Consider the following 16,722-nt stretch of genomic DNA (forward strand, 5'->3'; position numbering starts at 1 on the left):
GTCCCTCTATCTCCACATCATGGACCGGAATTCTCACTTATTAAAACCTTTGAAGCTCAGCGAGAAACAGGCGAAAGAAAGGAGAGGTTTGAGAGTTCAGTTTGTTACGACAGCAGTGTGGCCTTCCCCCAGAATATAAATATTCATCAATGTGTCCACACACAGAGGGAACTCATTATCACAGACGCGGAACGTCCACTGGCAAAACTGCATCTTTGAGTTGAATTTCCATTGTGAGTCTGCTCTCAGAATTGCTAGATAGCCACCAGTCTGCCTTGTATTACCCAGGGCTAAATGGGTTTTCCAAGCAGATCGCACACAAAAATAAACAAACGCGCATCTTTCGGCCATTTCTTTTTTAAATTCTCAACCCCTGCACCTGTTTTCACGGTTTCTGCAGCAATTTAGGTTTTAACAGCTAAATTACGACCATAATAATTCCTCTTCCATGTTTCCAACGAGTGTGAAGTGTGTTAGCTTCCCCCATGTGTGATTGTGTTGACATAGAAACAGGTCCCCACAGTTAGGAAAGCCTGACACCACCCCTTCCCGCCACCTACTACACCAGAGTGTTGGGGGGCAGATTATTTCAAGATATCAGCCAGCACATGCACATAACTGTCACTGCACTCCAATTCACTGTTTCTTTAAAGTAAGACGTCCACCTCTATGTAGAATGACATCATATCTTTGAATGCTCCTTAATTTCTGTCTAGAATAATGTTCTTGTCCATTGGCTTTGAAATCATTCAGTTTGAATAGATTTGTATTAATATGAATGATCTGATATGGGCCATTCTGCATTTTAAGCAGGCCAACTTTTTTTTTGATATTTGATATATTTTGGTTAATTTGGCTTAAGGTATAAGTCAGTTGGTGCAGCATGACATTAGAAGAACAAGCAGCCTCATGAATGAACCGTTTCCTTACAGGTGTTCAGCTCGGTATCGCCATCTAGTGGCAGCAGGAGTGTAAAGCCTCGACTGGCGACCTTACACCTTTATCGTCTAAAATAAAAAACGCAGATCCAGGTGACAAGTTGTCACAATTACTTTAATTGTAAAGGTGATATTATTCCAAAATATTGATATGTTAGAGGAACAGAGATAAAGACAGAGGATAAGACATATAGAAAACATCTACACAAGACTTTGGTAAGAATCTTGGGACACATTCTTATCAAAAGAACAAAATATTCTAACAATGCTTAAAATCATATAGATCTCAATCGTGGTGCATCTACATGTACAACAATATATCTCGGCAAAAAGCCAACTGGGAATTTGTGTCCTATAAACAACTGAATAATTGAAGGTCGTATAAAACACTGGAATGTCTGGGCACCTGTGCTTTAAAGTCTAGAATATACTGCACTAAAGGAAACCACATATAACAGTTCTTTATATTTTTATTAAATCAATTTATATTTCATAATCATATTTTTCAAGATATATTATACAACAACAGGTTTACAGTAATCTTGCAAAAGAGCTAGTTTAAAAGCACAGAAGAATCATCCTAGTGAAAATCCAGAGTTTTTCAGTGAGTTTCCAGTTTTAATTTCATCTTCTCTTGGTGACAACCGACCTGAGCTCTGGATTTAACCAAGACAGCTTCAAGCATGTGATCTTTCAGTGATCGTTGTGTGACAGTGTGCTATGCCCTATCCTGGTCCCAGCCCTTTAGTCCCATTCCTCTCTCCCTGAAACATCTCCCATGTTCCCCTACTCCTTCCTAGCAGGGTTGCACATTACAAGCCCTGATCTCCTTCCTGTCCTTGCAGCTGGACAGCTGGGCAGTCTTAAACCTCTGCTTAACTGTCATGAGTCGTTCTTGAATACCTCCACCACACCGCTTGGTACAGTCTGTCCAATTGGACCATGGCCTCATTTTACACCCTAAAGATTGAAACCAAGGAAAAGAGAGAGGTCATCACAATAATGCTTCTCTGAACATATTTAAATTATCCGTGTGACATTATAGTTGTTAAGGTAAAGGGAAATACCAACCTGGATGCTCTGAGGCGACTTCGGCTCTGCCCTGTTTGCTCCTCCTCTTTTCACGCTGTTCCTTGCGTCGTTTCTTCTCGTCACTGTTGGCTTGTCCTCGGTGGCACTTCCTGATCTTACACTTCTTCCTCTGGATGGTCTCGGGACACGTGTCTCCTCCAAACTGAGACTCAAGGTTTACTATGCGTGTCCGGATCGTATGACCCTTCCCACAGGACTTATTGCACTCGGACCACTCGGTCCACTCTGACATGACACAGTCTATGGCTGCGGAGACAGAATTGGACAAAAACAAAGTGGTTTTAGAGGAAGATGTCACAGAGTAGAACACAGACACAAGAGTGGTACAGCAACTTATGAGGAGATAAATAGATAGGGTTTGATTTAATGTTTGGTGTGCTGTTATGGATTATATATGAATCCACATCGAGGGATTTATATTAAAACAAAGAGTGTCTGGTTTAAAAATATGCATTTGTTATAAACATTCTTTTTTGATAACCACACACCTCATCATGGGATAACGTAACACAATTTACCATGGAAAACAAAGACGGTGAATGAAAAGTATAATCAATTATTTTGAGAGTTTAAAAATTAACAATATCTCAACCAAACAACATTTTTTACAAACAAAATATATGTTTTTATATGGATTTCTTGAATTTGTTTAAGTAATTGTGACCAAATATCTACTGTGTGGGACATTTCAAAATTAAACTGGTCAGGACAAAATATGTAACGGAAACATTGTTTCCAAATGATCTCAAACACCTTTCAATCAATTTTTATTTTATAGAAATCACAAATCTTTGCTTAATAAAATTTTTCTGTAATTATTTTGTAATGTTAGATGTCTGATGTAAAACTTGAATGACATTTAATGAACTCCTGCAAATCAATTCATGCATTAAAGTTTTAATTTAAGCTTAAATATGAATACAGCACATTAACTCAAACGTTACTTTTTAAATATACCAGCAAACATCACACGACTGTAAATATAGAATAGGTACACAGTAAAGAGGTAGTTGACTTTCATTCTCTGCACTGTGTGCTGCGAAGTAACCGGCATTAGCAGTGAATGTTGCCGCATAGAGTACCAGGTTGTATATCAAAGATGAAATTATCATAAATTTCAATGAATTATACATTGTAGAGTATGTGAGTGTGTCAATCAAAAATACTTACGACACTCTGGTAGCATGCACTTCTCCACCTGTTCCAACTCTTCTGTACACTCTCCCAGCTCCACGGGGGACTTCAGCATGCGCTGTCGTGTCCTCGACCCCTTTCCACAAGTCACACTGCAGTCGCTCCAGTCAGACCATGGAGTCAGCATGCAGGGGATGGTGTCTGTACACAGCAGGAGTCACAGTAACATCAAGGGGACAAAAGTGTCAAAAGTGTCATTGTTCCAAGTTCATTGTTTATGAGTTCAATCTGAACAAAAGTCTCGTATGATTAAAGTTCAGAGAGTTGCTACAGGAATACTAAATGTAAGGCTGTCTCATCTGTGCTCCTTACATGGATATACTTGGCCCTCGTGCTTAATGAGGCAAAAGTGTAGGAAGTGTCGGGTTAGTTGTGGTCCTGAAAAATGCTGCTACTCACGACATTCTGGCATCATGCACTTTTCCACTTCTAACACCTCTGCCCCACAGATGGAGCCATCTGCAGGAGGCATCTTCACCATGCGCTCTCTCCTCTTCATGCCCGGACCACAAGTGGCGCTGCAGACATCCCATTCACCCCACTCTGTAACCAGACAACTGCTGGGAGCTAAGGCCAAGAGGGAAAGACGAGGCACGGTAAACCTACAATGCTGCATTAGATGTATAATATGAGCTGAACCGCTCGGCAGGGAAAAGGTCAAACTCACAGCACTCCTCGTTGACCACGCAGTCTTCTGTCTCCTCTGTGGACAGAGTGCAGATGGAGCCATTATCAGGGAACTGCTTCACATAACGCTCCCGGGAACGTGTGCCCGTCCCGCAGGACAAACTACAGGGAGACCAGGTGATCCACTCTGACAACATGCAGGTTGAAGCATCTAAGAGTCAAATGACAAAGAGGAAGATCTCAGCAAGCTTTACCAGAGGGTTTGCGATTTTGGTAAATGACAAAATAATTTAAAGGCTTAAGGAAACTCAAAATAGTGAATTTATAGTTTAATAAGTGTTAATTATGTATGGTGTCTTGCCATCGGCTCTTATGAATGCACATCACAAAGTGTTGACAACACTTTGGTCAAATCTAATGCCTCATTATAGATCAAATTGTTGAAAAACAAAGCTCAACAATGTATGACAGATGAACTGATTTACATGGACACCCAACCTGCTGCCTCCGGGGCAAAAATTATTGTAGGAAGAGAAAATTAAAAAGTTAAAAGAAATAAACCTGCTGACAATTTATATTTGTCTTCATATTTTACAGACTATATTAAATGCCCTCATGCTATTTATCACGACTTATAAATAAAATACAAAAGCCTGCCATACAAACAAAGTGCTCTCCTTGCCTCTCCTTCTGCTCTCACTTCATTGCCGCAGTATAATGGTATCTTGGGTATTATCGATTGTCTATTGTAATACTCAATGTCAATAACATTAACAGAAGCAATAGTCAGAATATTTCAAAACCTCAAGACAACTATTTTTTGTATCATCAGCTACCTCATGAACACAGTTATTCTCATTGTGGAGATAAATAATCACCCTCGTCACTGCAGCCAGGCCCCATGCAAGGCTCAAAATCCTGGGTGTGGGGGCAGGGCACACTAAGGTCCAACTGGGCCTTTAGCATCCTCTGTCTCATCCGTTTGCCCTTTTCACAAGTGGCCGAACTGCAGGCAGACCACGGAGACCAGTTGGAGTAAATACACGTCTCAGGGGTATCATCTGTAAGAAGGGAATACAAGTATTATATTAGCCTTACACTGTTAACTGTGTGTGTGTGTGTGTGTGTGTGTGTGTGTGTGTGTGTGTGTGTTTGTGTGTGTGTGTGAGAGAGTGAAATTGGAGCAAAATGGGAGCAGGATCCAGACCTTCCTCTTTCTCCTCCTGTCCAATATCTGCTACGATGTCATCCACATTGTCCGGCACAATGTTGCACTGCTCGCCCTGTGGACACACAGAAACACAGTAATGTTGGGACAGACATCTGCACTCTGTAGGTGCTCTGCTGTTTTGGTTTTCTGGTAAAAAGCTAAAAGACAGATTGACAGCTGGTAAATGAGATGGTCAGCACACGCTTACAAATTATCTTAATTGTGGTATCAAACACACAGGGAAAGTACTATGTGTGGATGTAAATGATGACAAATGGGATCATGGAATTAAATTAAATTAAATTCAGTTTATTTTATATAGCCCAATATCAGAAATTACAAATGTGCCTCTACATTGGCTTTACAATCTGTACACATACAACATCCCTGACCTAGGATCTCACATCGGATCAGGAAAAACTCCCAAGAAATAGAAAAAACCCTTTCACAGGGAAAAAAAGGGAAGAAACCTTCAGGAGAGCAACAGAGGAGGATTCCTCTCCCCGGATGGACAGAAGCCATGAAACTCCCCACAGCTGCCTCCAGATGCCGCTGAAGGACTGCTAACCCTTTGTCCCTCTCTGATTTGAGTACCAAGGGAATGTTTCAGCCATCAAATTATAATTTAAAAAGTCTATATCTCATAGCAAAGAATTGTACAACCAGCCATACATGTTTTAATTATTTTATGCTTTGTGTCATTTTTATTGAATCAAGAATGATTGACACTGCTGATGACAGGTCAAGATATTACACATCAGGCCGGCAGTTTTCTGGATGTCATTACCCTACTCTCTTTTGCCACATTTCCTTACCCTCTCATCTATCATAAATGAACCAATAGGTAATCTTAAATAAACTTTAGAAATATCACCTGCACATTACCTACTACTGTCCACAACTACTAAACTACTAAATTACATTTCTGTGAGCTTATACGGATGTAATTTTTGGTCAATTGGGAAAGCAAACGTGTGGACAGGTGTCCCAATGATTTATTTTCACCTTGTGAAACATACTCCCGCCCCCAACACACCACAAATACAGGGATTACATCCAGCATTGATCAATTGCTGTAATGGTGGACATCATTGAACTCACCGTCGTACCTGCTGAGCTGTGACATAGACAATGGACAGGTGTCTCTTTCCTCCTCTGTCTCTGCTTTTGAAGCTTTAAATAATGTACGTCTATACTTCAAAACGATGGCAGATAGTAAAATAAGCCAGTTCTATTTTTATGTTATTCTTTTGGTTATATTTGGGTGCTTAATCAGTGTAGCATGGCATTAAAAGTTTAAAGAGTGAACTAAGCAGGCAATATATGTGAAGAGGAGGTGCAGAGCTGAGTTGGGAGTACTTGAAGATCACCTCACAATACAGCAATAAAGCAATCAGTGACTATTTTTTCTTTTTTTTTCTTTACTTGCTTTGAGACGAAAGCTAAAGGGCTGACAGCGTCACTGTACTGCTCTCTGCAGCTATGTGCAACACAATTCAAGTCTTGTTAGTATTTCATTATTGTTACCAGTCGCAACACTAAATGACGGTCGGAAAGTTTACCTTTATGCTTCAATGATGCAATTGCTTGCATTATGATCATTATCCTACAGAAGAAACACAAGTATCTATATTTGCATCAACAGCTGACTGGTAAATTAGACCAACCTTTCTGGCAATGCGTTCCACCATCACCCTGGCCACTGGAGTGATGGCGCCCCCTTCAGGGTCATAGAAAGGGCTTTGTGGATGATCCAGACTGGTCAGGGGACGGATCTTGTCCTGGGGCACCATGGGCTTGTTGGGAGACTAAAAGAAGCATACAGATGCATCTGTCTTTGGAATTTCAAAAATAACAGTCAGAATATTTTCTTTTTTAATTAATTACAGTGAGCACAAAGTCACTCAAAGTCACACAAAGCACACCTGAGATTCAGTACACTGTACACCAGGTGTTACACACTATAACTGGATTACTTTGATCCTGAAGAAAAACTTAGTGGATTTATGAACATCGGGAATAATATCTTAGATTAAAGATTTGTATCATGTCTGTGTGTTCACAGGGGTCGACCAAAAAACCCAGTGGGTTCATCAGTGAGTTTCATCCAAAGGTTTCACGCGTCGTCATATGGTTTGGTCGAACATGCACACGCACAGCCTAAAAAGTTAGTGCTGACTGGAGACACTGAGCACGCAGTATATCAGGTAAGGGTGTGAGGGCAAGACGTTAAAGGCTGTTCAAGGAGAACTAACTTCATGGGTGATGACACTTGAATTATTGCAAACTGGCAGTATGTGAGGAGGTGAGAGAGGGAGTGATGGTGAATGTGAGCAGACAGGTCAATGAAGAGGAAAAGGTTGGCGTAAAGACAAGGTCAAAATGCAAGTGTGAAGGGAAGACTCAGCTGGTGAGGAGGAAGGTGATCCAGGGGGGTAAAAGGTGGAGAGATTAGCACTTTGCAGACGGCTGTGATTGCTGTGGGATTGTAATCTGAGTTGAGTCCCACATTCAGAGGAACATTTTTATTTGCGTTGCATGATGGTGATGATGACGGTGATGATGTTGATGATAATGATTGAGAGTGCCTTTTCCCCCTAGTTTTTAAACTAAAATAATGATCACTTGGAACATTTTAAATGTAATACATTTCAGGGACAGCTGACAAGTGTCAAATCTAATTGTGATAAGTCTGTACTAAGACACTTTCAAGGCCTTTCAGATAACTACAATGTTCAATATATTTCAGTTTGTGCTTTCTTCGCCATAAACCAGAGGGGTGGTAATTAATAACAGCAATGCTCCATCCTAGGAATCACGTAAAAATCACAATACTTTCAATAGATAGAATCTGTCATTGTACATAAAAATCAAATTGTTTCAATGTTCTCACTGACCTCATACGTCACCCCACTGTCAGTGCCTGCATCCCAGGGGATCAGGTCCTGGACGACCTTCTGGACCCAACCACACTCCTTAGTACACAAGTCCTCAGCAGACATACCCACATTCCAGTCTGGACTGGGCCCCAACATGGTCAGGAAGGACATGAGGTGACGACTCCGGTCCACTGAGAATTCAGCTGAGGGGGCGGCCCGCCTGAGGAAGGGATTGAGAATGAGGTCAGTGTGATTCAAAGCACTATGTACGTGTGAGTAAGGGCAAGGGAGTTGTGTTAGCTGTATCCCAACTGGCCCACAAAGGTGTGTCCTTCAAAAGACCTGAGGCTCGGCTGCACCTGTTCCACCTTAAATGAGACGCAAGCATAATGACCCAAAGTCAGACATTCCCAAATGAATCACCAGCAGGTTAACCTCAAACAGCCAATAAAGTGTAGGAGGAAAAGTTTATGTTGCAAGTTATGACATTTTACTGACAGTGTATCAGGTTAACAGTAAACAACAACACAACCAGGATGTTAACAATTACAAATCAGACTCTGAATAGGAGGTTTTAAATAATTTAATGTAATATTCAGTCAGTGAATATAGTGACACATATTTAGTTCACATATTCCAGACTCACATTGCAAGACCACATATATCTCCACTGCACATGTGCTGTATGTCTGTGCTGTAGGTCTGTGCTGTATGTCTGTGCTGTATGTCTGTGCTGTAGATATGTGCTGTATCTCTGTGATGTAGGTCTGTGATGTAGATCTGTGCTGTATGTCTGTGCTGTAGATCTGTGCTGTAGATGTGTGCTGTATGTCTGTGCTGTATGTCTGTGCTGTATGTCTGTGCTGTAGATCTGTGCTGTATGTCTGTGCTGTAGGTCTGTGCTGTAGATCTGTGCTGTATGTCTGTGCTGTAGATCTGTGCTGTAGATCTGTGCTGTATGTCTGTGCTGTAGAGCTGTGCTGCATGTCTGTGCTGTAGGTCTGTTATGTATGTCTGTGCTGTAGGTCTGTGCTGTAGGTCTGTGCTGTAGGTCTGTGCTGTATGTCCATGCTGGATGTCTGTACGAGTGCAAGAAAGTCCTCCAGGTAAAAAATTATGTTAAAAAGCCCGGGTGTGTTTACAAGGCGTGTGTGAGAAATTCCTGAGGTGGTTTTGTGTTTATTAAGAGGGTTAAGACTAATAGCTGGAGAGCAGTGTCACAGTCTCACAGCTAGGAAGCGGATGTGTTTTTATTAAAGGTTATTGTTTTATTGACGGCTTAAGACTCATAGCTGGAGAGCAGTGTACGAATTCTGACAGCTAGGGAGAGGATGTGTTTTTATTAAAGGTCATTGTTTTATTGAGGGTTTAAGACTCATAGCTGGAGAGCAGTGGCGAAGTTTCATGTTTAGGAAGCGGATGTGTTTTTATTAAAGGTCATTGTTTTATTGAGGGTTTAAGACTCATAAACAGAAAGCAGTGGCGAAGTTTCACGGTTAGGGTCAGTTGAGGATTATTTTGGTGACAGTTAAAGTCTTGTGGCCAATGAGCTGTGTGTGTGTGTTGCTTTGAGTACAGACAAAGACGGATGTAATGTAATGTAATTATTGTGTAAAACATCATAGACAATAGAGTAACTGAATAGAGTTGGGAAAGACAGATATGGAAGGAGGTTGTTGTCTTTAATACCGGCCCCAACTCAAGTTATTTGTGAAACTGTTTGTTACAAATAAATCTACGTGAATTGAACTCTGATCCAAACTCTTTCTCTCTGTGTTCTGTAGGTGTTTAATTACTGAGGTCCCGTGCGTGAGTATCCTGTGGCATCTCACCCGCAGTCAGATAGGAGATAGATACAAGTTTATGGAGCCGTGTATTCCTATAGACCTCAGTAGTATTGACTTCATGAACTTCTTCTATGAAAAGATTCAAACTATTAGAGGCAAGATTGATGATCTCTTGCCCTCAACCACTGCCGATCTGTCCTCAAGTGGAGTGGCCTTGGAAACGGCTGTATGCCCTGGTGTATATTTGGATGGCTTTTCTCCCATCAACCTTAACCAATTGTCTTCAACGGTTACTACATCTAAACCGTCTACCTGTCTCTTGGACCCCATCCCGACGAGGCTGCTTAAAGACGTTTTGCCTTTAATTGGCACCTCTCTATTAGATATTGTGAATGTGTCTTTGCTAACAGGCCATGTACCACATTCCTTCAAAGTAGCTGTAATTAAACCTCTCCAGAGGTGTTGGCTAACTACAGACCAGTCTCTAACCTCTCTAAGATCCTTGAGAAAGTAGTCGCAAATCAGTTGTGTGACTTTCTACATCATAATAGTTCATTTGAGGAGTTTCAGTCAGGATTTAGAAAACACCACAGCACAGAGACAGCACTGGGGAAAAATACAAATGACCTCCTAATTGCATCAGATAAAGGACTCATCTCTGTACTTGTTGTGTTAGACCTTAGTGCTGTGTTCGACACCATTGACCATGACATCCTATTACAGAGACTGGATCAGTTGATTGGCATTTCAGGTACCGCACTAAGTTGGTTTAAATCCTATTTATCAGATCGATCTCAATTTGTATTTGTAAACGATGAAGCCTCAATGACCACCAACGTTAATCACGGAGTTCCACAAGGTTATGTACTTAGACCAATTTGATTTACCTTATATACTGTATGCTTCCTTTGGGCAATATTATCAGGAAATACTCAGTAAACTTTCATTGTTATGCAGATGACAATCTGCATAACAATGTCACTATCAATCCAGAGAAGACAACCAGCTCGATAAACTTCAAGCATGCCTTAAAGACATAAAAACTTGGATGACCTGCAACTTCCTGGTGTTAAACTGAAGTTGTTTTATACGGTCCTGAACACCGCAGAGATCAATTATCTGGTGATGTGGTTTCTGTAGATGGCATTGCCCTGGCATCCAACACCACTGTAAAGAATCTTGGTGTTATCTTTGATCGGTTCTTGTCCTTTAACTCCCACGTGAAGCAAATCTCAAGGATTGCATTTTTTCATCTCCGTAACATTTCAAAAGTCATGTCTCAAAGCGATGCATAAAATCTGGTTCACGTGTTGGTTACTTCCAGACTAGATTACTGCAATTCCTTATTATCGGCTGCTCTAATAAGTCTCTTAAGTCCCTCCAGTTGATCCAGAATGCTGCAGCTCGTGTACTCACAAAAACTACGAAAATAAATCACATTACTCCTGTATTAGCTGCTCTGCACTGGCTCCCTGTAAAATCAAGAATCACATTTAAAATTCTTCTCCTCACATACAAAGCCTTGATTGGTGATGCACCATCATATCTTAAGGAGCTTGTCGTACCATATTGCCCCACTAGAGAGCTGCGCATTATTGCCCCCCGGACTGAAAGTGGAAGCTGGTCAGGCACAGTCACCACATTTAAGAGTAGTCTTAAGTCTTTCCTCTTTAATAGTGCTTATAGTCAGGGCTGAATCAGGTTTGCCCTGGTCGAGCCCCTTGATATGCTGCTATAGGCTTATAGGCAGCTGGGGAACGTTTTAGGATACACTGAGCCCCGCTCTCTTCTTCTCTCTCTCCTTATGGACGAATTTACGTCTTTTCATTGCACCTTATTAACTCTACTTCTTCCCCGGAGTCTTTGTGCCTTCTCACCTCATAGGGTACATTGGACCTGGCTGTGTCTAAAGCTAGTCCTGGGTCCTGACTGCTTGCCCCTGCTTCCTGCATACAGCCCCTGACATGGGCCTGGCCTCATTCCCAATGGCCCTGCCTCCTTCTTTGTGCCTCCTGCCTCAAGGGCCTGGCCTCATTGGTCCGGCCTCCTTCACGATGCCTCCTGCCTGGTGGGCCGGCCTCCTGCCTCCTTGGCTCTGCCTCCTGCCATGGCCCTGCTGATGCCCCCCCCCCATTCCCTCTCTTCCTCCTTCTATTTCATGGATTGTGGAGGTCTGGATCGTGGTCCATGCCTACTACTCATTATTCATACATTTCTGTCATATTCATTGAATGTGTTGTAACTCTGTAACGCTGTTCATTCTGTACACATGACATCTATTGCTTCTGTCCATCCGGGGAGAGGGATCCTCCTCTGTTGCTCTCCTTAAGGTTTCTTCCCTTTTTTCCCTGTGAAAAGTTTTTTTTCTGACAAGGATGTAGTATACAGATTCTAAAGCCCTCTGAGGCAAATTTGTAATTTGTGATTTTGGGCTAAACAAAATAAACTGAATTGAATTAATACGTGTTTGATTGAGTTTGATTAAGGAAGGATATTATTTGTGTTTTAATGATGGGTTTCTACAAACATTAACCTATTAAACTGTCCTGAAAAGTCTTTCAGTTAGGGAAGGATCAAGTAGTTGTGAAATGTGAGGTGTCATACTAGAGAATGTTGAAAACACTAGTTTGGTAAACTCAAATTGGCGGTTTAGGGACCATGCTGGCCAGACTTCTAGGGATGCTCCAATTGGCCAACAAATTTGTGAACATTATTCATACAGTAATTTGTGATATTTAATAAAATGTTCAGACTTGATATATATTGTTTTTTACTATTACGCGACAGGGCCACTTCCTATTCTGAAAAATAAGTATCTTTATAATTTAACTTAAAAGCTATATTTGTTCTTATTACAGGCTAAATATTGTTCCAGTCCTCTGGGAGCCTCTGCAATCTACTTCTCTTTGTTGTTGATTGTGGCATTTATTGGTTGCCTGACCTATTTTATAATCACACAGTTCTAGGACTACCGACTGAGTCATTTGCACGGGTTGCCTGAGATCAGATGGAAAATATTGGATTAAAAAAAGACAGCATCAGATTTATAATGTTGAAAAACTAAGTGAATGTTCATTCCCGTCAGAGTCAAAAATGATGTGTCAGTGACAGGACTATCAAGTGGGACAGCCTCGCTTAGCAACAAAATTACTTTCTGTCAATATGTGTGCCAACGCAATTGTAATTTTAAATGAACTACATAGATCATCACAGCTTGAACAGCCATATCGTGGTGAAACATTCTTTGAAATTTAAACAAAGCTTTTTTTTTTATCTTGATTTATTGTTTAATTACTGACTGACCTATATGGATGTGCTTTCAATTCTATTGGGCTTGATTTAATTGTTAACCCTGGAATATAAGTGATTAAGTCATCTCCTTTTTGTGACAAGAATCGGTCTAGTATACTTTATCTTCGGGGAAATATTTTTTTACCTTACACAAGTTTAATAATTTGTTTCTAATATGTATCGAGTCTCAGGAGAGCTACTGCAGTATGCATACTGCTGTAATATGTGTGATAATGGCTCCATTCCTTTCTCGTCTCCCTACCTCTACTCTCCTTCTATATCTTTGCTGCTTTGCCCGTTGTTCCTGCAATTATTTTGCTCTTTATAACCAAATGAAATTGCAAGCTTGGTTTAAGATGAGGCACTAAACTAAAATGAAACACTAGTAATGTAATTAAACCACAGTCTTAACCAAAGCATTATTTAATCACTTCCTTATTCTGTATGGTTGCTGTTTTCCTTTCTCTTGCTGTGTCTTTTTTTTCCTGTCTCTCTTGTCAAAGCAAGGACTGTTGAACGTTTGAATTATTATTCGTTTGATTATTAACTCTAATTGAGAGAAACACTTTGTTTTAAATGACAGCAAAATTCTAGTGTTTTCAGTTGGCTGAGTAAAACAAAGACTTTTTTTTAGCTTACTTCTATGGTGAGGACACTTTCATGTAGTTATCAATACAAATTGTCCTTCCTTTTTCTTGCTCCAAATCAACATAATGGATCTTTTGTACACAATCCCTGTGTGAAACAATGAATTGGTTACCTGTACAGCATAGAGTATGCTTATTAGTGGATATCATTGCTTTGTGGGCTTTATTTTGGAGACTAAACCCAAGGCCCTCACTGACGCCCTGTGCTTTGCCACTGAAGTTCTTTTGAGCCAGCTGAGCCAACAAGCTTCTTGTTTTTCTCATGAATAAGAGATTAAATGGCTACTGTGAATTTAGGAGTAAAAGAGTATGCACACTGTAAGCATGTTGTGGCTGGCAGTTTCAGGGCACTTTTGAGCTGGGTTTTTACTGATCAGCAAGCTCTGGGTCCAACTTTGGATACTAACTTACTGTAAGACTTTTCACACATAAAACCTTAGGGCCTACGGTATCATATATGTGAATGAATTTATAAAATGTGGTTTACCAGTGGTTTAGGATATTTTGGCTCATTAACTACAAAGTATAATAATAGCAATGATAATAATTATAATACATTAGGTTGTATAGCGCTTTAAAAGATACTCAAAGGCACTTTACATGGTAAAAACAGAAACAATAAAAGCAACAAGCTAGAAGACAAAAACATACATAACTAGCGCCACGTGTTAAAAAGCACATTTAAATAGATGAGTTTTAAGTGCAGTTTTAAAAGTGTTGAGTGACGGAGAATATCTGAGGTGCTAAGGGAGAGTTCCAGAGGGACTTAAAGGTAATCCTGTTTCGACATATGCATTACTTTAGAAATGTATACAATGTAAGAGTAACGTGACACTTTTGACTTAAAAGACGTGAATTTTGACATGACTGCAATACCCCATCACTCCTGATGTAAATATCCTCCTGTCCAACGTAATCCTGTTTTTTTTCATTTAACCCTCTCACATCCAATATACTAAAGAGTACAAGTGGGAGTTGGGGAATAACTCATTAAATGGAAATTGAGTTCCATTTCATTTGTCCTGTCCAATCTATGATTGTTGAAGAGTTATGAGTGATTTGATGTGTTTAGGTTTGCTAGCTTTGTCTCAAAGCCCGGAAAAGCCACATGGATTATTTGATTGGTATTTCTTTTAGAACTATATTGTACTACATAGTGAATGATTTTGCCAGTCATTTAAGAAAATTGTTGTAGACAGTGAAGGTCAAAAGTTTTGATTGTGAAATATGTTTGACGATATTTGAAAACTCTTTGAAAAATATTGTTTGGAAAAGGTATATGGAGTTTATATTCAGTTGGTGTGTCTTGTACTGTAAGCCCATGTGAGTTGAGAACAGTTGTATGCATTACACAATAAGAAGAAAAATAAATAAATTAATGCATTCATTCATGATACATACTAATAATATATATAATTCATCTGCCATGGGAATGCTTCGGTTCTCTATGGTCTTGAATATCATGGACAGCATATGGATATGCAGAAAACCCCTATGATAGATTTAATAATACCGAGAACAGAGGAAGACAAATTAATACTTTAATTAAAATGATTGAAAACCACTGGGTGCCTGGAAACTTTGCACAATTGTGAAAATGATTGATGATTTGCAATTTGTATAAAATGTTTGATTAAACTTGCAGAACCAGCAGCACAATCAGAAGAAGATATGTGGTGAGAAAATGATAATCAGGATATATTACTCACACATTATGTGGTTGCCAGGCGGGCCACTGTGCTTTCATTTTGATGACTGTCAGGACGTCATCACCCTAATGAGGAGGGACAGACAAAAAGACACAAAAGTTCAATCTCAGTCTATTGAATTCACGATAGCACAAACACATGACAGGATGAGAATCTATCATGGTTAAAGAATTCATTCTGCCAGTCTGAGGATCGATCAAACTTGCAACCTTCCGGTCAAATGCCCACACAGCGGCAGAGGAAACTGTCACAAGTGTTTATTTTCCATGCACATTATTGCTCTACTAATCCTACCTTTAGTAACCCTGCTTTCTGTGGTCAGAAAGTAAAGTTTGTTCCAGTAACCAAAATGACACGTCCCCCATCTCTTGCTCTGTGCAATTGAATTTCATTGCAGCACATCTGACAGGCTGATGATAAGCACAACAGACTAATTCTATTTCAGATTCAAGGATGTTACTGATGGGTTGTGCTTGTGCAAAGGATTCACAACCCGACACAGTATTACAATATTTGGGAAGCTTAGAAGTAAACAATTCAGTCCCTATTATTATATGTCAGTGAGACACATGCAAACGAATAGCTGCTGAAAAGTGCAAAAAGTCAAGGTGCTGGTTTGGATTTTCAGGTGAATTCCCACACTGACCAATGTTTTGGTTTGCTCTTCAACAAAAGGCAGCATGTTTATCTTTTTTGAAGATATACTAGAGCTCTGCCGGTGCGACCTCTTAAGTTACTGCAGGTAAAAATACAGAACATTTTGGTTGTATTAGACTATCACTGTGTTAAATGTGATGAAGTACATATGTCTTCATCATCTAAATTCCTTGGCTGAAGTTGAAAAGAAAGGAGCTTTGAAATACAGGTCTTTTGAGGAATAGAGCCATCGAATATTGCTGTGTGACCTTTCGAGAAACAGCAACATCAAAGACAGTGACAAGGAGAGTGAGCGAGCTAAAAAGAAAGAGGCCGTTGCTCATTATTTAGTCTTTTAGCAGCCATTTGCAGAACAAATTGAACTGTTAAGATGCCACTCATAACTGCTGAAAAGGACAGATTTCATGTGTTGCACCTCCAACCCCAGAAACAGCATCAGTTTGCTCGGCCTCTCTCTTTCTCTCTCTCTACTTTGCTCTTGAACATCCCACAATAACTACCTGAAAGGCCTTTTAATGGGATTTTCAAATCAGCTTATCCTTCAAGAATTGTGAAAGAAATGTGCATTATGCTGCTTTGAAGGTGGGAAAATGCTGATAATGGTGATAATAAAATATCAAAGTGGAGTGGATTTTAAAGGAGTGTGACTCTGATAATACTTTGTTTCTTCTTAGGAAAGGACAAGCTGGAC

At 40.1% G+C, this 16,722-nt stretch overlaps 1 protein-coding gene across 1 annotated transcript in view; it reads right to left on the reverse strand.

Moving 5' to 3' along the window:
• Nucleotides 1–1,734: 1,734 nt before the first annotated feature.
• The window catches only part of spon1a (spondin 1a), a 55,428-nt gene continuing 40,440 nt past the window's right edge, over nt 1,735–16,722 (reverse strand). The window contains exons 7-16 of the mRNA XM_034528049.1: nt 15,375–15,439; nt 7,959–8,160; nt 6,729–6,869; nt 5,059–5,134; nt 4,730–4,912; nt 3,892–4,062; nt 3,624–3,791; nt 3,201–3,365; nt 2,010–2,276; nt 1,735–1,898 (exon numbers count right to left, since the gene is read on the reverse strand). Coding sequence (XP_034383940.1) covers nt 1,735–1,898; nt 2,010–2,276; nt 3,201–3,365; nt 3,624–3,791; nt 3,892–4,062; nt 4,730–4,912; nt 5,059–5,134; nt 6,729–6,869; nt 7,959–8,160; nt 15,375–15,439 — 1,602 coding nt within the window. The remainder of the gene's footprint in view (nt 1,899–2,009; nt 2,277–3,200; nt 3,366–3,623; nt 3,792–3,891; nt 4,063–4,729; nt 4,913–5,058; nt 5,135–6,728; nt 6,870–7,958; nt 8,161–15,374; nt 15,440–16,722) is intronic.

This window comes from Cyclopterus lumpus, chromosome 3 (genome assembly GCF_009769545.1).
Source record: "Cyclopterus lumpus isolate fCycLum1 chromosome 3, fCycLum1.pri, whole genome shotgun sequence".
NCBI classification, from domain to species: Eukaryota; Metazoa; Chordata; class Actinopteri; order Perciformes; family Cyclopteridae; genus Cyclopterus; species Cyclopterus lumpus.